At 53.1% G+C, this 20563-nt stretch overlaps 3 protein-coding genes across 3 annotated transcripts, besides 12 other annotated features; 1 reads left to right on the forward strand and 2 right to left on the reverse strand.

The window, feature by feature from the left end:
* Positions 1-664: 664 nt before the first annotated feature.
* Positions 665-1025: a microsatellite.
* A 1014-nt stretch (positions 1026-2039) lies between these two features.
* PVX_098020 (chromosome condensation protein, putative) lies at positions 2040-6407 on the reverse strand (the record flags this gene model as incomplete). Its single annotated transcript, XM_001613214.1, has 1 exon — positions 2040-6407. One exon carries the CDS (start codon positions 6405-6407, stop codon positions 2040-2042), a length of 4368 nt encoding a protein of 1455 aa, XP_001613264.1.
* Positions 2267-2301: a microsatellite.
* Positions 2691-2759: a microsatellite.
* Positions 4222-4298: a microsatellite.
* Positions 5171-5190: a microsatellite.
* Positions 5997-6033: a microsatellite.
* Positions 6061-6084: a microsatellite.
* Positions 6408-8128: 1721 nt separating the features above from the next.
* Positions 8129-8165: a microsatellite.
* Positions 8166-9289: 1124 nt separating this feature from the next.
* Positions 9290-11029, forward strand: PVX_098015 (soluble NSF attachment protein (SNAP), putative; the record flags this gene model as incomplete). The annotated part of the gene is made up of 5 exons (XM_001613213.1): positions 9290-9558; positions 9814-9936; positions 10060-10237; positions 10409-10487; positions 10661-11029. The coding sequence occupies exons 1-5, from the start codon at positions 9411-9413 to the stop codon at positions 11027-11029; spliced, it is 897 nt and encodes a 298-aa protein (XP_001613263.1). The 5' UTR covers positions 9290-9410.
* A 634-nt stretch (positions 11030-11663) lies between these two features.
* PVX_098010 (hypothetical protein) lies at positions 11664-19994 on the reverse strand (the record flags this gene model as incomplete). Its single annotated transcript, XM_001613212.1, has 1 exon — positions 11664-19994. The coding sequence occupies one exon, from the start codon at positions 19992-19994 to the stop codon at positions 11664-11666; it is 8331 nt and encodes a 2776-aa protein (XP_001613262.1).
* Positions 12232-12261: a microsatellite.
* Positions 14254-14281: a microsatellite.
* Positions 15016-15057: a microsatellite.
* Positions 15098-15124: a microsatellite.
* Positions 19995-20563: the final 569 nt, after the last annotated feature.

Raw genomic sequence — 20563 nt, forward strand, 5'->3', positions numbered from 1 at the left:
TCGTCCAGGAAGATCAGGTTGGGGATGTCTGCGCGGGGGGTAGCGGCACGCGTGGGGGGTAGCGGCATGCGTGGTGGGTAGCGGCATGCGTGGTGGGTAGCGGCATGCGTGGAGTGCAGTGCGTGGGGTGATGTACATGGAGTGATGTGCGTAAGCACCACGCGCAAGGCATACGCCTCGTGCACTCCTCCCACACACCTCTCGTGCGGAACTTACTGGCAACCAGGTACCTGGAGGCGTTCCTAATTTTGCTGACGAAGGGGTTGTTTTTCACGAGGAGAGTTCTTAGCTTCCCCAGCTGCCTTAACAGAACGATCAGTTGGCACAGAAATGTAATTTTCTTTCGTGTTAGGTGGTCCATGGACTCGACATTTTGGTGGTACTTCACATGTTGGGGGGGTTCCTTTGCGCTCCCTTCCTCTGGGGAGTCCTCTCGGAGGTGCAGGAATTCCTCGAGGGGGATGGCTCCCTCAAGGGGAGTTACTCCACCAATCGTGGTAGCCTCGTCGAGCCGCACTGCCTGGTTGTCCTCCGCCCCCCAATGGGGAAGGCCATCAGAAGAGCCTCCCTCCCCGTCGTGCAAAAACCCCTTCAGGCTATCCGCGTCGATCCCGTCGTGGAAATTCAGGTGGTTGTCCGAGAGGTCCAGGTGGGAGAGGTTCTGGAGCTTCCCCACCTCGGCGATGTCCTGCGGGGGGGCAGCACGCCCACGGCGTTGAGTTAGCGGCATGCAGATGGCAGTTTGCAGGTGGCAGTTTGCAGGTGGCAGTTTGCAGATGACGTGCCAACACAACGCCGCTTTCGCAAGACGCTTTCTCATGACGCTTCCCCGCGCCGCTTTCAAGACGCTCCCCCACCTCGATCGCCTCGATAAGGTTGTGGGAGACGTTCAGAGTCTGGAGCCCCTTGAGGTGGGCCAGGTTCCCAAGTCTCCTAATTTTGTTATTGGCTACGTTTAGGATGACTAGGGAGGTGCACTCTATATTTTCGATGGAGCGGATGTCGTTGTTTTGGAGGTACCTGCGGTGGGGAAGAGGGGGGAGGTGCAGTAACGTCCCGTTTGTGGCTTCACCGATGGTGCAGTAACACCCTTTTGCGGCTCTACCGATGGTGCAGTAACACCCTTTTGTGCTTTCCCTCCTTACAGGGCGCGCAGGTTGCGGAGCCCGGCCAGGCTGTCTATCTGCCGTATGCAGTTGTTATTGAGGAAGAGGCACTTGAGGTTGGCGAAGGAGGCCAGGCCGGCGATGTTGTGGAAGCCCTTCATGTGCAGGTAGAGGACTTCGTTCAGCTCGTCCGTTTCGTAGAGGTTGCTTTCTGGGGAGAGCGCCGGGGAGGTGGGGAGGTAGGGAAGCGGGAAAGTGGGCAGAGCCGCTACCATTGGGAGAGCCGCAACTGTGGGGAGGCGGCGACGCGGCGGAAGGGCACACTGCGCCCACGTTGCCGTGCCGCCACACTGTGCGGCTGCCGAGCGAACCCACCTCTGCAGATTTTCTTCACCTCCTCGTAGGTCATCATCTTTTGCCCCCCAACCGCGGCTCCCTCGGCCTCCTCCATCTGCTCAGCGTAGGGGGGTGTGCAAGTGTAATCGGTGAGGAGGACTCCCCCCTCTATCGCGAATAGGGCAGCCCAAATGAGGGTAACGCCCCAAGAGAACGCGCGGTGAAGAAGCGCCTTTTTCTTTTTTCCTTCACTACCTTCGCCAAAATGGTTAACGCTTTTTTTCTTTTTTTTTTTTTTTTTTCCCACCGTGGGGGGAAAAGTTAGACAAATGGGGAGAACTCCCTTTGGGGAATGACGTGAGGGAGATACACGTTAGCATAAAAGGGGTAAAAAAAAGAAGAAAAAGAAAAAGAAAAAAAAAAATTCCACCGCTTATCATTTTGATTGGCCCTTTAAAATGGCTAGTCGAGTGGGCGTGTGTGTGGCCGCGCGGGCGTCCCCAAATGATAGCTGTGAAGTGAGTCGCTGCGAAGCGATCTGCTATGAAGTCAGCCGCTGCCAACCGCTGCCAACCGCTGCCAACCGCTGCCAACCGCTCACATCGGCACCGCCACGTAGGGATTCGCACGCTGCGCGAGCTCTTCCTCTTCCTCTTCGTCTTCGTTTGCCGGGTCCGCCGCCCCCCCCTGGAAGCGGCCCGGGTTGAGGGTAATACACTTGGTGATGTCGTTCGTCTTGTATATGCCTATCATCCGATCGCAGAGCTCGAACATCTGGTTCCTCAGCGAAATCACGATGAACTGCGCATCGTTGGTCTTGGTCTTGATGTAGTGCGAAATGATAGAGACGTTCTTAAAGTCCAGAGCAGCATCGATTTCATCCATGAAGTAAATGGGGTTGGGCTTAAAATAGTGTAGAGCGAAAACGAGAGCTAAGGAGCTGAGGGTTTTCTCTCCTCCGGAGAGGTTCTGTATATGCTTCCAACTTTTCTTAGGAGGTCGGACGGAGAAAAGAATCCCCTCATTAAATATTTCCGACGAATCTATAATTTCTAATTCTGCATCTCCACCGATGGCAATCATCTGATACATCTCCTTCAACTTGGCAGAGATGATATTGAAGGCGAGGAGGAACTCCTTTCTCCTCTTATTACACAGATTTTCATATTTTTTTTTTAACTTGTCTTTTTTTTTCCTCGATTTTGAGACATCTTTTCTCCTCTTCATGTAGTCATACAGCTTGACGTTGTAGTCTTGGAAGACCTTCAGGTTGGGTGCCTTCTTCTGCAGGAGGCGGAGCTTACTCTCCAGTTTATTTTCTACTTCCTTTCTGTTCATCGCTTGCAGCTGCTCGTCCGTCACGCTCGCGTAGTCGTACTCGCTTTCGAGGTCGCTCCACTCTTCGTTGTCGCACGCCATGTCCTCCAGCGCTTTGAGCTCTTCCTCCTGGTCCTCGTCGCGCTGCCGGGGGTCGCCCCCTCCGTTGGCACTTCCGTCGGTGGTTCCGTCGCCACTCCCGTCGGCGCTTCCGTCGTCACTCCCCCTCTTCCGCTTGCCCCCCACTGGGTCGTGGAAGCTTCCCCCACCGCTTCGGTCCTCGCTTCCTACTTCGCTTCCGTCTTGGCTTCCCTCCTCTTCGCTCCCCTCCTCGCCCGTGCTCTGGTCGGCGCTGCCCCCGCCGCTGGCGCTGGCGCTGGCGCGGCACGGCCGGTTCTCCACAGCGACGCGGTCGGCCTGCTCGATGAGCCGCACGAACTCGTCGATCTTCCCCTCGTAGGCGACCCCCCTGAGCCGCAGCTGCTCGATTTCTTTTAGCAGGTTCTCCGTCTTGTACACTAGATCCACATTCTCTAGGTCCTTCTTCGAAACGTTCTCATCAATTTGCTGCTTCTTCTTTTGGTTCTGCTCCATCTCGGCCTGCACTTTGGCAAGCTCCTTCTCCATCTTTTCTATCTCTTCATAGACAAGGCACCCCTTAGTCTCTAGATCCTTGAGCTCATTCTCTAGCTCCTTCTCGTTCTTCTCATATTCCTCAATTTCGTCTGTAAATTTAAGTATGTCTTTCTCCCCCTTCTGCAGGTTCGCCAAAGCATTCACCTCCTCACTGCTGTGCTTGGCGATTTCATCCCGCGTGATGTTCAGTTGCCTCTCCGCGTGCAGAAGCTTATTCTTCAGTGTTTTCTTCTTTTCCCCCCCGACGTTTTGCAGCTGCTCATAATACATCTTCACTTTGCTCTCTTGTGCTTGGAGTAGGATCTCCACTTTGTTCTTCTCGTCGTTTTTTTCTCCTATCATTTGTTTAATAGACTCTAGTTCGTTTTTCTCCTCCTGGGTGAGCTCTGGCACATCCGAGTTTTGCAGCTGCCCATCGATGTCCTTCAGTTGCTTCTTGCAGTTATCTATTCGCTTCTTCGCAATTTCGATTTTACACTCGTTGTCTTCTATAAGTGTGGTGATTTCTTTAATTTCGCTGAGGAGGCTTCCCCTTCGTAGCTTCAGCTCTTCCATCTTCTTGTTTGCCTCTTTAATATCTCCCTCCGTTTGGGTAACATCCGTTTGGTCATACTGGGAGGGGGCCTCCGCTTTGAAGAAGCCGCTGGTGGAGCTGCCCTCTTGAGGTTCCACCTCTCTGTTTCCGCAACTCTTTCGCACGGATGATCTGGCTCCCCCTGCAGATGGGCCTTTCCCCTGCTTGTTTAGGATCCCCCCACCGCAAATTCGCCCATCGTTTTCTATTAGCTCCCCCCCGATGGTGACTACTCTCCTTTTGTGGGAATAGCCTATGACGTGGGCCTCCTCCAAAGTATTGGCCACTAGTGTCTCCTTCACAGCGTAGTAGAAGCAAACTTTGTACCTCTCCTCCTTCAACCGGATGAAGTCTATAAGTCTGTGGACGTTTGGAAGGAGGGGGGAGTAGTTCTCATCGTGTTTCCTCATGACTGGTAGGAGGTTGCTTTCCAAAATGGAGAGAGACAAGACGTTCACTCGTCCGAGGTTCTGTTTCCGCATCTGTTCGAAGAGGAGGACAGCGTCATGCGGCTTGTCTACCACGACAAAGTCGGTGCAGTTACTTCCTGCGATTAGGAAGGCTTTCTCATACTTAGGATCTATAGATCCTAGGTCCCCAAGGACTCCATGAATGCCCTTAATTTTGGTTCTCTTCAAATGGTAAATGAGTTCGTGTAACTTGCTTAGACTTCTATCCGTGTGCAGTTCCTTCTTCATCGTTTCGTACCTCACAGTGAGGGTGACGAGTCGGTTTGCCACTTGTTCCGCTTCTTCGTTAACCCGAGTTAGTAGCTCCTCTTTCTCGTGGAGGGCTTTCCTCCTCTCAGCGTCCATTTTCCCCATGTGCTTGAGCTGAACGTCCATTTCTTCCATCTCGTTGAGCAGCTTCATTTGTAAATGCTTCAAATTCTCCTGGTGGGTGAGGAACTCCCTCTGCTTCTTTTCTATCAAGTGGCACCTATTGCTATACTCCGATGTAACTCTCACCAGATCGTCGTAGCTCTTTTGCAAAGGGGCTAGCTTCTTCTCTTCATTTGAATACATTGTATTAATTCTATCTGTGTCAGTTTTAATCTCCTCATTATATTTCTCCATTTCTTCTTCGCACTTTTCCAGTTGTCTCTCCATCTTTGGGATCCCCTCCCTTTTGAGTGTATTTAAAATTTTTTGCTTGCTTTCTATGATGCTCTTGTACCTGGGGATGTCCTTTTCCCTGAGCTGCTCCCTCTTAACGTAGAGGTTTTGGATCTTCTCTACCACTATGAGTAGCTCCTTCTTCACATTTTCATCCTGAGTGGTCAGCAGTTTAAATTCGCTATCCACTTGGTTTTTCCTTTTGATGATATCTGCTTCGTCACTCTCGAGGGAACTTAAAATTGTGTTCATTTCTTTTCTCTCCTTTAGGAGCTTTTCGTAGGCCACGTTGTGCTCCTCCTTCTGCTTCTTGCAATTGGCTAGCTCCTCCTCTTTCGTTAACATCCTTTTGGCTAGCTCGCACTTATCCTTCTTCACAAGCAGCACGTTCAGCTTGTAGGTGAATTTCTGCAGCTGCACGTAGTACCTTGCTTCCTTTTTGGGTCCGGCCAGTTCCTTCAACTCATTGTAGACGTGCTTCAGCCGATTCACCTTGTCGTGGTAGACCTCCTCACTCCTTTCCAGCTCCTCCAAACTTTTGCTTATGGCTTCTTTATAGCTATTAGTTCCTATGATGTCCTCTAGGTACTCTAGGAGCCCCTCTTCGTTTTTGGTTCCCTTGGGGCTCATTTGGGAGATCTGCTCCACTTCCCCCTGCAGGATGAGGAAGCGGTTGTTATTCAGGTCGATTCCCTTTTGGAGCAGCAGATCGAACACCTCCTTCTGCGTCACCACCTTGTCGTTGATTCGGTACCTGGACTGGTTGTCCGCCGTGGCTTCCCGGCTGACGGTGAAGCAGGGGCCACCTGGGCGGCAGCCCGCGGGCCCCCCCCACTGCTCCGACTGTTCCCACTGCTCCGACTGCTCCCACTGCTCCCCCCCCTCCTGGTCGCCATCCGAGACGACCCTAAACCGAATGGACACCTTCGTGTACTCGTTGTGCATGGAGTGCTTGGAGCTGTGGATCAAATCGCTCAGCTTGTTCTGCCGGATCTTCTTCGCCCGCCGCCCAAACACAAACAGCATAGCGTCGATGATGTTGCTCTTCCCACTCCCATTCGGACCCACGATGCAGCTGAACTTCTTGTAGAACGGCCCGATCACCTTCACGCCAGAGTAGCTCTTAAAGTTTTCCAATACGAGTCTGTCAATGATTATGCGCGAGCCCTTCCTGTCCTCTATGCTCACCGTGGGATTGCTTAGCCCTCCGTTGAGGTTTTCCTCTGCGCTGGATGAGCGGTGCGCTGCTGAGAGGTCAGCTCCCCCCTCGTTCGTGATGCTCAGCGCCTGCGCGCTCGCCGCGCCGCCGAGGCCGTCCCCCATCTTGCCCTTCGAGCGGCGTTTAAGCGGTAGCGTTTAGGCGGCAACGTTTAGGCGGCAACGTTTTAGCGGTAGCGTCTGAACTTCGCCTTGTAGTTGCACCTCTTCGTTTCACCCCTCCACCGAGCGGGCGTCTTAGGGGCTATTGCTGTGGGCGCCCTTAGAAACTCTTCGCGATGGTCTTACGATGGGTCTTCCCCTCGTGGGCTCTTTTTTGGAGATCCTCCGGTAGGTCCCCTTCTGGAAGGGCGCTGGTGAGCCTATTTTTTTTTTTTTTTTTTTTTTTTTTTTCTTGGCATGCTCCGGCTGGGCGGCACTGATCCGCGGCTCTCCAGCACGTGGACGCGTTTGTTATCCTTCGCTCAGGTGTGACTACCTCTTCCTACCTCTGCTTAGCTTATCCCTTTTTAGGTTCGCCCTTTGTTCGCTTCTGCTTGCCCCCCTCCGCTTCGCCACACCGGCGTGTACTCTCGCCGTGTGTGCGGGGATCCCTCCGCGCAAGGCTCCCGGGGGGCGGCTAAATTGTCCAGGGCGTGGGCCCTAAGCCGCCGCCGTGATTCCCCTGTCTTGGGATCCCCCGTTCGAGGGGCCTTCCCGGGGAGGATGCGAAGGGAAGGAGGGCCGGGGAGAATCGGTTGCGCTGATGCGGAGAATCGAGGTGGAGAAAGGGGCTTGAAGATTACAAAGGAGGGAAGCATAAAAAAAACAAAAAAAAAAAACAAAAAAAAACAAAAAAAAAAATAAAATACTCAAATGCATAAGTACAAAAGTACATACGCTCATATTTGCATACCTTTACGTGCGCCTAAATAAGCTCATGCGCGGTCGGAGCGTCGCACTGGGAAACCCACCCCCCTTTGCCTGAGTCTGGAGAGAGAAGCCAACTGTTTTGCGGAGCGCTCAACGCACGCTGCGTGTGCTGTGCCGGCATGCATAATGTCATTCGCACTTGGGGTGCCCCCAGGAGTGAGGCGCCCCGACTGACCTCAGCCCTTTCGCCAACCTTAACAAGAGGAAGAGCGTGTGTTGGCGGTGGCAAATATTTCTGGCAAATGCATTTGTTCGGTGGGCCGGGGGGGGATAGCTCTCGGCTGGAATGAGAAAGATCGGCGATTTGGAGGTGTTTCCTGCGGGTTTGTGCAGGTTCGTGTGGGTTCTCATCGATTCACGCCGCTTCACACCACTTCACGCTAGTTCATTTTTAATTTCCCCAGATGTTGCGGCGCAGCAGGGGGGAGGCCAAACATCCGATTGGAGCGTTTTTCCCGCCTCGGAGTGTCTACCGGGTGGTTGGCGCCCTGTGCTCACGCATGAATCCTCCGCTCTCGTTGCACACCACAGGTGGCACAAACAGGAGTTATTGCATCTTTCGCGTTGCTCACCGGTTTTATCCCCTCGCTCAACGATGTGCATAGCGCAGTGAGAGTATACCTCAGCGTTCTGCAGAATGGAGTTGCCCACCATATAGTAACTCTCTCTCTCTTTTTTTTTTTTTACGACCACCTATGGCTGCTTCCATTTGGACGTGCGCGACGCAGTGGAGTGGAATGCAACGGAGGGGGGGACACTCCCTCCGATGAGTTAGCACTGGGGTAGTTGAACAAACGGCTTTTTTTTTTTTTTTTTTTTTTTTTCTTCCCATATATTTTTTCCAGCTTGAATATGGGCAAATCGTTTGCTTATGTTGTGCGGGGTAGGGGACATAACGAAGGTGCAGCAACGTCGCCGTTGGGAAGTCGCTAATACGTTTGCTGTGTTCGTCATGTAGCTACTTTGACAACTGTTCATTCCGAATGGTGTGTACGGGAGATGGGGGTTGATTTTCCCCATTTGGAGTTCTTAGAGGTGAGCGAAGTTGGGGAGTCACAGACAAGTTTAACCATCCGCGTTGTGTGGGGGTCCAGCAAAGGGCGAAAAGAAAAGTTACCCCCACTTGGCATGCTACACATATGGAAAATCTCCTTTTGCGAGTACATATCGATAGTGCTTCGACGTACCCACCAGCTATGTTTTCCCTTTAAAAGGAAGATAAAAAAAAAAAAAAAGTTATTCAGTTTGCCTCAACAGGGTGACCCCTTTTTTTGCTCATCTTTGCCTGAACGGTTCAGGTGAAAATGTTACGCGGAATATTTTTTTTTTTTTTTGTTTTCCGTTAAAGAAGATACACGTGTAACACACCTTGTCCCGTTTAGCAACCCGGTGGGAAAGTTTCATTGGTGGTCTCTCCTGTTCAACTTCTCCACACCGGTAGGCAGCTGTGCAGAAGTGTCTCTATCTGCACATGCACACAGCTTCATTCCATAGGTGAGTTTCCCCCCATCCATTTGTCGCAAAAAAAAGGGGAGTAATACAGCTATTCCACACATATATTTGTCCCTTCGCAAATGTATATAATAATGAGTTATTTTCCCCTCACGGGGGGAAACGTCGCTGTGGGGAAGAGTCCCCTCAAAAATATGCCTGAACAGTCAGGTAACTTTGGGGAAGGCAAACTTTGTAAAGCATTTCACCAAACAAGGCGAAGTTGGAAGAGGAATCACATTCAGGGTGACAAAACCAGTTGTATATAAAAAAATTCCTGAGACTTGGAAAGAACACCATTGGAAGGTTGCTTTATGCCGGTTGGCAGTTAAATTAAACAGCTCTCGTGAATGCGGCAAAAAGTTGTGCCAGAATTGGGACGGATAGGAAAAATAACGCAATGGAGGAAGCCAACTGGTAAAAAAAAAAAAAAAAAAAAAAAAAAAATTCGGGGGAGTACTTGCCATAACATGCTACTCTACGCTGCTTACATCACCATTGCGTAAGAGAGGTTTACAGGAAACGTGCGAGCATGGCAAAAATTAAGGTGAACGTTCGATGCCATTTCGCGATCGCCATTTTTTCCCCCTTAGCGAATTCGCCTATAAGTGTACGATACGCGCGTTCGCTGCGCGTTTAGAGAACACACGCCGATTCGCAGCCGAAGGCGTGAGTACATGGTGAGATCCCTCCCACGCACATACAATGGAATACGAGGCAAGGGAGCTGGAAAAGAAGGCCGAACAGCTAAACAAGAAGGGGTTCCTCTCTTCCTTTTTTGGGGCCGACAACACGGACGAAATGATCAACTGCTACAATTTGGCGGCCAACAAGTACAAGCTGTGCCACAAATGTAAAGAAGCATTTTTTTTCGTGAGCGATTTTGGGGTGAGACGGGACGGGGGGCCACATGGAGCTATGGAGAAAGAGAGAGGTGTGTCCTTCCGTCCGCGTCTCCGCGTCGTGGTTCCCGCGAGGAGGAGCGCACGTGTGTATATGTTGTGGAGCGGTCGGTTCGTTAACCCGGTCGCACCCGGCCGCTAGTCATCACTGCCTTCGCTAGCACTGCTCATTCACCCGCCCCCCTGGACAACGACCCACCTCGCAGGGAAGGAGGCCACCGCGTGCATCCTGAAGAACGCCGTGCTGCACAGAAACAACAACGAGACGAGCTACTGCGCGAATGCGTACTTGGAAGCGGGGAATATAGCCAAAAAATATGACAAAATGGGTAGGCGCGCCCCCCTTTTATTAACTCGTCATAGAGCGCGATTGGTTTGATCGCATCGCCACGAGGGTGTGCTCTGTATGGTTGCTTTATCGCGATTGAACTTCCTCCCCTTTTTCCATGCAGAGGCCATAAAATATATCGAAGAGGCCGTCAACATGTACGCAGCCATTGGACGCTTCTCCAACTGCGGGAAGTGCGAAAAAAACGTGGCGGAAATTTACGAAGATCTGTACGAATATGGCAATGCGTCCAAGTACTACAAAAAAGCGGCGTACTACTTCGAAATGGACGAGTATTCCAAGTAATCAGTCAGCTAGCTGAACAGCTAGCCAAAAGGAGGAATAAAAAAAAAAAAAAAAAAAAAAAAGAAAGAAAAAAAAAAAAAAAAAGTCCACTTTGCCTTACTTGTTCATGCGAAAATGCATTTTTAAGTGGCCCCATTACCGCGCTCCATTTTGTACCCGTTCCGCAGGTCCGTCTACACGCAGTGCATCGTGAAGTACGCGGAGTTGAGTTCGCAGTACAGTGGGCAGTATGAGGAGGCCATCTCGGTAAGGAGGGGTGTTTGTTATGCGCATGTGTGTGTGTTGGTTGGCGGTGCTCTCCATCACGCTTGTGTGAAAAATGTGAGCATATGATATGCGCATACGAATGTACGCTTGTTGGCACGTGCGCAGACGCTTCTCCCCCTGATGCTCCCCCCCCTGATGCTTCCCCCGCGCAGATCTTCGAGAACGAAGCGGAGAAGGCCCTGAAGAGCACACTGCTGCAGTACGGCGCGAGGGACTACTACATAAAGGCAGGCATTTTGCACATCGTGCTGGGGGACCTGGTGAACGCGAAAATCTCCATCGACAAGTATTGCATGAATGACCCACGTTTTTTAAACTCGAGGGAGAAAATGTTCCTGGAGAATATCATCGAGGCGGTGACAGAACAGGACGTGGAATACTTCGAGGAGGTTGTGCACGAGTATGACCGCATCACCAAGCTGGACAATTGGAAGGTGCACTTCCTTTACCACGTGAAGTCGAAGATGAATGCGGAGCCGAATGTCGAGTTGACGGCGGATGGGGCGGTGGACCTGACGTAGCATGATCAGGCGGATTGCATAGCGGCGTGACGCATTGCGGTGTGAGGCAGTTTGTGACGGTATGGGAGAAAACACCCTTGAGCCTTTTTTTTTTTTTTTTTTGTGCGAGTCCAGGCGGAATGGCAGCGTTAGCTTTGCTGCGAAAGCGCCTGGGACGTTTTATCACCTCCCCAGGAAGTCAATCCCCTTTGTTAGGGACTCTGCGGGGAGGGGAGGCCCTTTCCCTCCCTCATCATCCAGCCATTTTAAATTCTACAGCTATGTGGAAGAAAAAAAAAAAAAAACTCCATTTTTACGAAGCATTAACGAATTTTAATTTATGTCTTTACACTTTAAAAAAAAAAAAAATTTGTGCGTCATTTAATTTGGGGGGCATTTGTCCAGCAGAGCTGTCGGGAAAGCGGGCGTTCAAGTGGAGCGGTTAAAAACGGGTTGGAGAACGGCCCTCTGGGGGGCTGCTCCCCACACCGCCGCATATACACACCGCCGCATATACACACCGCCGCATATACACACCGCCGCATATACACACCGCCGCATATACACACCGCCGCATATACACACCGCCGCCTATACACCCGCTTACCCCTCCTCTGCGCTGCCCAACTGCTCAGCCGATCAGCCGATCAGTTGATCACTGCGGGTCGGGCGCCTTCCCCCTCGGGTTTTGCGCGTCGTTCTTCTTGAGCAGCTCCAAGTACACCTGCTGCTGCTCCTTTATTCGGACGAGGCCCCTCTGAATGAGAATCTGCTCCTGCAGCTTCTTCTTCAGCTCTTCGTTGCTCTTTTTTTCTAGTTCCATTTGCTTGGCAATTTCATCCAGGTACTTATATGACCCATCGGCATCACGCACGTTGTCTTTCTTATGTTCGTTGGGGAAGCTTGCACCGGGGTGGAGGTGCTTCTCCCCGGCATTCGTGTGGTGCTCTTCTATATACTCTTCGCTTGAGCAACCACTGACGCCACTTCGCGCCATGGTGTCACGTGAGGGTCTTTCCGAGCTGGGATGTCCTCCAGATGTATGTGCAAAAGAATCCGTTTCACCATCGGAATGGCTTGGTGACGATAAGAAGGTTCCCTCCTGTAGCGTGTGCGACTCGTTGCTTTCCCTGCGCACCGCTTCCGAGTTTATCGTGTGCGCACTTCCCTGCAGGTAGCTGTTGGCGTCTCCCCAGTTCTCTTCCTCACAATTCGTGCTTTTGCGGAGGAGGACGCCTTGCCCCTGCGTGTTTTGCTTTGGCGCATTTTTGTGCGCGCGCGCGGGTTCCTCCGCATCCGCCTCGTCGTCGGCGTCGTCGGCGTGGTTAGCTTCGTCGTAATCTTCACCGTCAGCATCGTCCTCCTCCTCCGCGTCACTTTCCTCTCCGTCCTCTTCTCCTTCAACATCCTCCTCTGCGCTGTCAACTTCTTCTTCCCCTTCACTTTCAACTTCGTCTTCTTCTTCCTCTTCCTCTGTGCTGCCAACTTCTTCTGCTTCTTCCTCCTCTTCTTCTTCCTCTTCCTCTGCACTTCCAACTTCTTCTTCCTCCTCTTCCTCCTCCTCTTCTTCCTCCACGTCTACTTCACTCTCCTCCTCCTCTTCATCCACCTCTTCCTCTTCATCCTCCTCTTCCTCTGCACTTCCAACTTCTTCTTCCTCCACGTCTACTTCACTTTCCTCCACTTCTTCATCCTCCACCTCCTCCTCCTCCTCCTCTTCCTCCATTTCTTCTTCTTCTTCTTCCTCCACGTCTACTTCACTTTCCTCCACCTCCTCCCCTTCCTCTTCTTCTTCCTCCTCCTCCTCCTCTTCTTCTTCCCCCTGTGCACTTCCTGCCTCGTTCTCCTCTACACTCTCCTCTTCCGTCTCCTCCTCCCCGTCGCCACTTTCAACTTCGTCTTCCTCCTCCTCGCTTTCCACCTCTTCTCCGTCCGCTTCACTTTCCACCTCTTCTTCGTCCGCTTCACTTTCCACCTCTTCTTCGTCCGCTTCACTTTCCACCTCTTCTTCGTCCGCTTCACTTTCCACCTCTTCTTCGTCCGCTTCACTTTCCACCTCTTCTTCGTCCGCTTCACTTTCTACCTCTTCTTCGTCCGCTTCACTTTCAACTTCGTCTTCCTCTTCCTCCTCCTGCACAGCTGCCAACCTATTCGTGTGGACCTGCTCATACGCACCACTCAGATCCGCATGCGCGTTACTCTTCTGTAGAGGTGCCTTATCCCAGTGTGCACCTCCCTGGTTGCTACCTACGTACCTCTCACTTGGGTGCACGAGACCATTTGCCGTTGTCCTCGGTGCACTGATGAGGACGGCCCGGTTATATTGCACCACACTGGGTGCATTAACAAAACGGTGCCCCGTTTCTTTCTTTCCCAACTCGGTGCCGATAGGAAGAGCAGGCCCCACCATGCTTTGAATGGTCGTTCCGCTGACTAGGAAGGGTTGCTCGTTCGCTCCGCTGACTAAGAAGGGCTGCTCCTTCGCTGCCTTCACATGGGGAACGCTTTCTGGCGTCTTCCCTTTGGAGGACACCTCGAGAGGATTCCCCTGTGACGTGTCCGTTGCATAGCTGTCGAAATGAATTTCGTTTGTTCTTCTGGTTAGATGCTTTTCGCTCTGGTTCCTTTGGGTGGAGGCACTTGGGGTGGTCCTACTGCCGCTGAGATTGGCTCCGTCGTAGGGGATTCCCCATTTAGGGGCCCCCCGACTGCTACATCGGGAGGTAGTCCTCCGTTGCGAAACGTCTTCATCTGCCATCTCGCTCACGTCGCCACCTGCGAAGCTGCTAACGTGGCCGCTTACAAAGCTACCCCCTGGGGGGGGGAGGTCCTTCCTACTTGGAAGCGTCGCGAGATGGTTTCCCATTGGGGGTGGGCAATTCTTCTTTGCCGCGTGCGGTTCTATGTACCCTTTCGCCGCGCTTCCCCCAGGTGCGTCTCCACTGGTGCTGAACGTTGTGGGTGGTGGTGCGTAACGTGTGCCTCCTCCACCACCACGGTCGAAGCTGCCGCCATCACTTCGCTCACCTCCACCACTACCACGATCGAAGCTGCCTCCATCGCTTCGCTCACCTCCTCCACTACCACGGTCGAAGCTGCCGCTATCACTTCGTTGGCCATCACTTCGCTGGCCATCACTTGGCTGGCCCCCCCCTCCGTTCCCACCACCCAACTGGGACCCACTACTCGCTTGACGCACGCACCTCATGGACTTGACGTGCAGATCCGCAACTCTACTGCACATGACTCCATTCCGCATGGCGTAATAGCCATTCACCTGTTTGGCGCCCCTCGGAATGAACCCCAAGTGGCACATCCCTCCCCCGTTCTGCAACGCGTTAACGTTAGGGCAATACGTGGAGAAGCTTCTCCTGCCCATGGCAGGCAGGTCCAGACAGGACCCACTTGTGATGAATGGATTTCCCTGGTGGGGTCCCTTTCCCTGGTGGGGTCCCTTTCCCTGATCGGGCGCGTCACCCATGGTGGGGGCCTTTTTCGGTGCGTTCCTCACAAAGGCGAAGCTCGGCACGGAGGGGAAGGCGCACCCGTTGGGTCTCCCCAGGGAGATGCAGCCACGTTCGGGGTACTTCACGTGGTGGTCGCTTGCACGGCCGAGGCTCTTCATTTGGCAGTCGCTTCCACGTCCGAGGCTCTTCATGTGGCTGTCGCTTCCACGTGCTGCGTGCTGGTAATTCTTCCTAAAGAAAATGGGCACCTGACTATTTGCCACGTTGCTTGGGACCCTCTTTAAACGCGCCGCCATCTCTTTGTTTGGTCCTCCCATTTTGTCCTCTCCACCCGGATGTGCCTTCCCCTTTTCGCTCGCTCTTCTTATCCCCAGGAAGCCCAGAATCATGTTGGCGTAGGACTTTCTGGGGGGGGCCTCCTGGTTGGTGGGTGATTCGTTGGAGGGTGCTTCGCTGAGGGGAGCTTCACTGGGGGGAGCATCATTGGTGACCGCTTCCTTAATGATCGCTCCTTTGGTGATCTCTTCTTTGGGAATCACTTCCTTAATGACCCCTCCTTTGGGAACCACCTCCTCAATGACCCCTCCTTTGGGAACCACCTCCTCAATGACCCCTCCTTTGGGAACCACCTCCTCAATGACCCCTCCTTTGGGAACCACCTCCTCAATGACCCCTCCTTTGGGAACCACCTCCTCAATGACCCCTCCTTTGGGAACCGCCTCTTTAATAACCGCGTGCCCACACACGTTTGCACATCCGCCGGGGGGAGAGCCCCCCGGCATGCAACTCAAGTTTTGCTTCGAAACACCGAAGAGGGTGCTTCCGTCACATGGGAAGCCTTGGCACCCATTTGTGAACCCCTCATTCGTATGCAGTGTAGGTGTAGACACGCTTGGGGTTACAGAGGGGGCGCGCTGAAGGGGTATGCTCTGACTCTGTAGGGATACGCTCTCACCCTGGAGGGATATGCTCTCACCCTGGAGGGATACGCTCTCACCCTGTAGGGACATGCTCTCACCCTGGAGGGATACGCTCTCACCCTGTAGGGACATGCTCTCACTCTGGTGAGGAGCACCACCCTCTCTCTGTTTAACTTCCCCTTGAGGGACACGCTTCCAATCGGGTGGCTTCCCCAAGTGGATGGGGAGATCCCCCTTCATAAAACTGCTCTTGTTGGGCGGAAAGTTGGTTGCATCTGTAAAGTTGCTTCTCATTCTAGTGAGGCCATTTCCCTCCTTCGAGTTGTTACCATCACAGTGGATGGTGGCGGACTTGATGGGCATTTTGATTTTCCCCAGTGACCCCTCGTGAGAGAGATGCGTCTGTTTCTGCTCCCCCGTTGGAGGCGCTCCGACAGGGGTTCGCATGTACTTACTCTCCAGATGCAGTAGGTCCTTGTCCGCCCCTACCCCATGTTCACACTTTGACGATTCAATCTGATCGGCGCCACGAAAGCAATTCATCTTGCCAAGGAAGGGGTCCATCGAACCCTCAATTGCAACGTTATTGCAGGTGATGATGGGGAAGCACGCCGGGTTGGCCACCCCAAACAGGTTCCTATCAAAGCAGCTCATCTGCTCAACGTTAACGTTCCCTGTTGCATCTACCTCTAAAGAGTTGCCTGCACGGTGGTCAGCTCCGAACCCGTCCTGCGAACCCTTCACATAGCGTACCTCATAGGAGTTAAAATTTTTGCTCTGTTGGATTCTGTCCAATTTAAGTTTTGGAATGGGAATAATATTTTTTAGCATTATGTAGTTGTCTTGGACGGGTTCTACCGAGGGGGGCGTCATCCCCACGTTGGCTGGGACCTTTCCCCGTTCCTTCACCCCTTCTGTGTTATTCGCGGCGAGTGGGAAGCTATACGTGGTGGGTCTCCTGTTCATCTCGTTGCAGTCCGCTTGCTGGGGGGATTCTTCCTCTACGTATGCTCTCTTTGTTGGGCTATCACTCGGGGGGAACTTCACATCTGGGGAAAGCATCCCTTGGCCCTTCCCCACAAACATGCCCACATCTTTCCTTTCGTCTTTGCTTAGCACACTTTCGCGAGGAAACTCGTTGCCCTTCACCACACCTAGGTAGGCATCTAGCACATCCCCCACTGTATCTGCGTTGAGGTCCTCACCTTCGACGTCTTGTTGGCTACCACCCTTTGGTGAGTCCGCTTTGGAGAGGGAGAGCCTTCCAATGGGGACCTTCCCGAGGGGATCTTCTCCTGTGGGCATCTCCTCCGGGGTGTCCCTCCCCACTGGGGGGTTATCCCCGTTTAGCAGTGCCCCTTCCAACGGGGCTACCTCCCCACTCAACGTAAAGTCATCACAAACGCTGAGGGTTCTGTGGCAGGAGGGGGGACGACTCCCCTCTTGGGAAGGTCTCCTCTCAAGGGAATCCCTGTGATGGTCTCCCCCACCAGGGAGGGTCGCCTTACTCCTCACGTTGCTCACCTGCACAGCTTTGAATCCTCCAGAACGGCTGCTTTTCTCCTTTGCGGCAAAACAGGGGGGGGTAGCTCCCCCTAGGCAGCTGCTCTCCTTGGCAAAGTCGCTCACGCGTTGCTTCCAGTTGCAAAGGTAGCCATCGCCACCGCTGCCCCACTCATCGACGCCGCCACCCTCACCACCGCTCCCCTTGTAGACGTGCCTCCCCGTCAGCTTCAAATTGACGCACTCGTTTCGCACAACGCCGCAGTTCTCACCTGCACAAGTCAGGCGAAGTCCATGGGCAGCGGAGGCACGCCCCCTTTCGTTGCTCTGGGAGGTGCGCAAATTGCCAACCGGTTCCTCTTCACAATAAAACTGGGACTCCATGTACCCCACAGCGTTGTCCCTCTTCGGCACGTTAATAATAATTTCGTAAATTCGTGAAGGAGAAGACCCTTTTGTTTGGGAAGTTGCCTCTTTTCTACCTGACTTGTTCATAATTATTTGATTCATTTTTGTGTAGCTCTTTCGTTTAGGCATTTTTTCCAATGGCGCTTTGTCTTCCGCTTCTAGGAAGTGTTTCCCCGGTTTTCCTGGGTGGAACCAGGTGACTGTGTCTTTCGCTACGGGGGGTATCTCACTTGTGCTGGGATGTTGCATGGGGGAGTGCCTCTCTTCCTGCGTTCGCTCTGTGAGGGGCGGGTCGTCCATGCAGTAGAGGCCTCTTTTGACGTGCACGTGGTGGTCGTAATGGTCCTCCTCACTGCTCGCGCTGCTGGAGCTGCTCAGCTGATTGGTGCCGCTCAGCTGATTTGTGCCGCTTATCTGAGTGGTGCCGCTTATCTGAGTGGTGCCGCCTATCTGAGTGGTGCTTTCCCCCAATGCGGCTTTCTTCCTCACGGACGTCCTCTTCTTCTTCGGGGCCGCCTTACTGTTGGACCTGCTGAGGGGCTTGGAGAAGGACACCCTAGAACCCCCCCTCGGGAGGCTATCCCTTTGGAGGCTGCTTCGTTGGAGGCTGCTTCGTTGGAGGCTGCTTCGCTGGAGGCTGCTTCGCTGGAGGCTGCCCCTCCAGGAGGTCTGCCCCATCCCGCCCACCGAGTTGCTGTAGTTCCGCAGGTTCTTCACCCAGGAGTAGTTCTCATTTAGGGCCCCAATATGGTAGAGGTCAAATTTATTGTTAATGGATGAATTCATCCGTTTGGCGATGGAGGTTTGCTTGCTCATCAGGGAGTTCCACAGCCTCTGAAACGCGGCGTCCTCATCGTATAGGAGCTTCGCGTCCGGGTCTTCCCCGTGGGGACTACCATGCAGACCTCCATCCAGATCTGCTCCTGCGAGATTCCCCTGGGGGGAGTGGGCCAGCCGGTTCATCCTCCTCAGCTCGTTTAGGATGTTTAGCTTTTCCAGCTTATCCATCAGCCCCAGTTTGTCGAGCACCCCCCGTTTGGAGGACTTGACGAGAGCGTTGCCCTCGGACATGGCCCTCTTCCTTCCACTCACATCTTTTTTCGAACGGAGGGGCGACTTCTTCCCACTCGGGGGGGACCTACCCACCCCGCCGCTAATCACGCCGCTAGCAACCGATCCGCTTGCAACCGCTCCACTGCCAATCACGCCGCTAATCACGCCGCTGGACCTCTGCGCGCTTAAATTCTTGATGAATGACGAGACGGTGTGTCTCTCAAAATTGGGGATGGCCTTCTTCAAACTCGCGGAGCATGTGCCCCTCTTCAAGTTAAAGCATTCGTATTGTGCCACTCTTCCGTTGCTACACCCTTGTGGGAGGAGGTTGCCTACGTTTAGGAAGTTACATGCGTTTGCCGATTTGATGCTGCTCCTCCCACTGTGGCTGCATGCCGTGGAGAGGCAACCCTGCTGGTTCCCTTTGCTCTTCTTCTTCGTGAGCCCTTCTTTCGTTGGAGAGTTTGCATCTACCCCTTTTGCCTTTTTCAAATCCTTCTTGTGCAGGGGGGTATTCTTCTTGGCGGGGCTGTGCGTGGGTTCTACCTCGCTATGCTTCGCTCTCTTCACTTCGTCGTGCTTAGCAGTTTTGGCTGCCCTAATGTTGGTGGCTTCGCTGTGCTCGTAATAGTACAGGCAGTTCCCCGTGGGGGGGTCTCCTCCCTGGGGGGCACTCTCAGGGGGGCCGCTAACATGGGGGATGCTAACATGGGGGATGCTAACATGGGGGATGCTAACATGGGGGGTGCTAACAGGGGAACCGCTAACAGAGGGTACACTAACAGATGGTGCACCGTCGTAGAAGCAGCCTCGGTAATTCACGATGCGTCCACTTGTTTTGGTCTCTTCACCTGTCGGGGCCGCCTTGCCAACCCCAACGCTGCTAACTTTAGCGCTCACTCCCCCCAGAGTAGCTTCCTGCCCATTCAACCTGGCTGTGTTGCTGCTGCTCTTCCTCCGTTGCTGCTTCCACTGTTGTTCCTCGGCCCCCCTTCCAGTTGGTCCCTTAAAATTGGTGACGAATTCGCGGCTGCCCACCCGTCTGTGCGAGCACGAGCGGATAAGTTCGTCGAAGCGAACTGAGGTCTTCACCTTCATCTTTTCGTGATGAACAGATCTAGACCTGGCATTTTTAATGGCCATTCTACCGAAGCAGCTGTCTCCCTGGGTCTCTTCCTTCCCCTTTTCCCTATGCATTTTTTGTATATTTTTTAAGTACTCTCTTTTCCTTAGGACCAGCTCGTCCGCTGTCTTTTGGTATACATAAGGCACCGTTTCCCATTTCTTGCAGTTCTTTATCATTTCTATTTTTCCCATTTCTACGCTCAGGATGTACCTTGCCGTGTGCAGGGAGACATCCTTCAGCGTCTGTATCTCCTTTATCACTTTGTGTGCGGCGAGGAAGCTTTTCACGAGCGCGTTGCGGGTGAGGAGGGCATCCGGGGGGCTCTGCGCGCTGCTTCCCCGCACACTGCTTGCTCGAGCGGCCTTCCCCCTTACACTGCTCGCTCGAGCGGCATTCCCCCGCATACTGCTCTCCCCATAGCGGCAGCTCAACGCCCTTTGCTTCTTCTCCTCCTTGATGACCTCCTGCTTGTTCTTAATGAGGTCCACGATGTTGTTGTACAGGCTCATGGTGCGCACATAGGGGTGGTGCGTCTGCCGCGTCTGCCAAGTCTGCCGCGTCTGCCAAGTCTGCCGCGTCTGCCAAGTCTGCCAAGTCTGCCAAGTCTGGCGCTTCCGCCGCACACACGAGGGGCAGCGAAGAGGGAACCGAACGGGCGGAAACAGAATAACCTCAAAAAAAGGCAAAGTGGACAGAGACACGCGCGTTGGACAGACCCATACACAGTGAAAGCAAAGTAGGACCCGGTGCACAACGCACAGACGGGTTAAGCGGTTGCTCAGGGGGGGATGTGCTACGGTTAAGAGCGTTACAACCAGGAAGGGGACCCTCTCACGCTGTCAAAGAGGGAAAAAAAAAAAAAAAAAAAATTATGTGAACATAGTGTGTGTATTTTTTTTTTTTCTTTTTTGTTACCTTGTTTCACCTCCCTGTTGATTAGAATTTTTTTTTTTTTAAGAGTAAACGAGTTTACCCCACTATTGGGGGGAATTTTTTTTTTTTTTCTATTTTGGCTGGTGGAGGGAGGTCTTAAGCTGCGTTCGTGTGGTTGTGCGGGCATACGAGGAGGGGGACGAGC

Source organism: Plasmodium vivax, chromosome 10 (assembly GCF_000002415.2).
Source record: "Plasmodium vivax chromosome 10, whole genome shotgun sequence".
Lineage (NCBI taxonomy): Eukaryota > Apicomplexa > Aconoidasida > Haemosporida > Plasmodiidae > Plasmodium > Plasmodium vivax.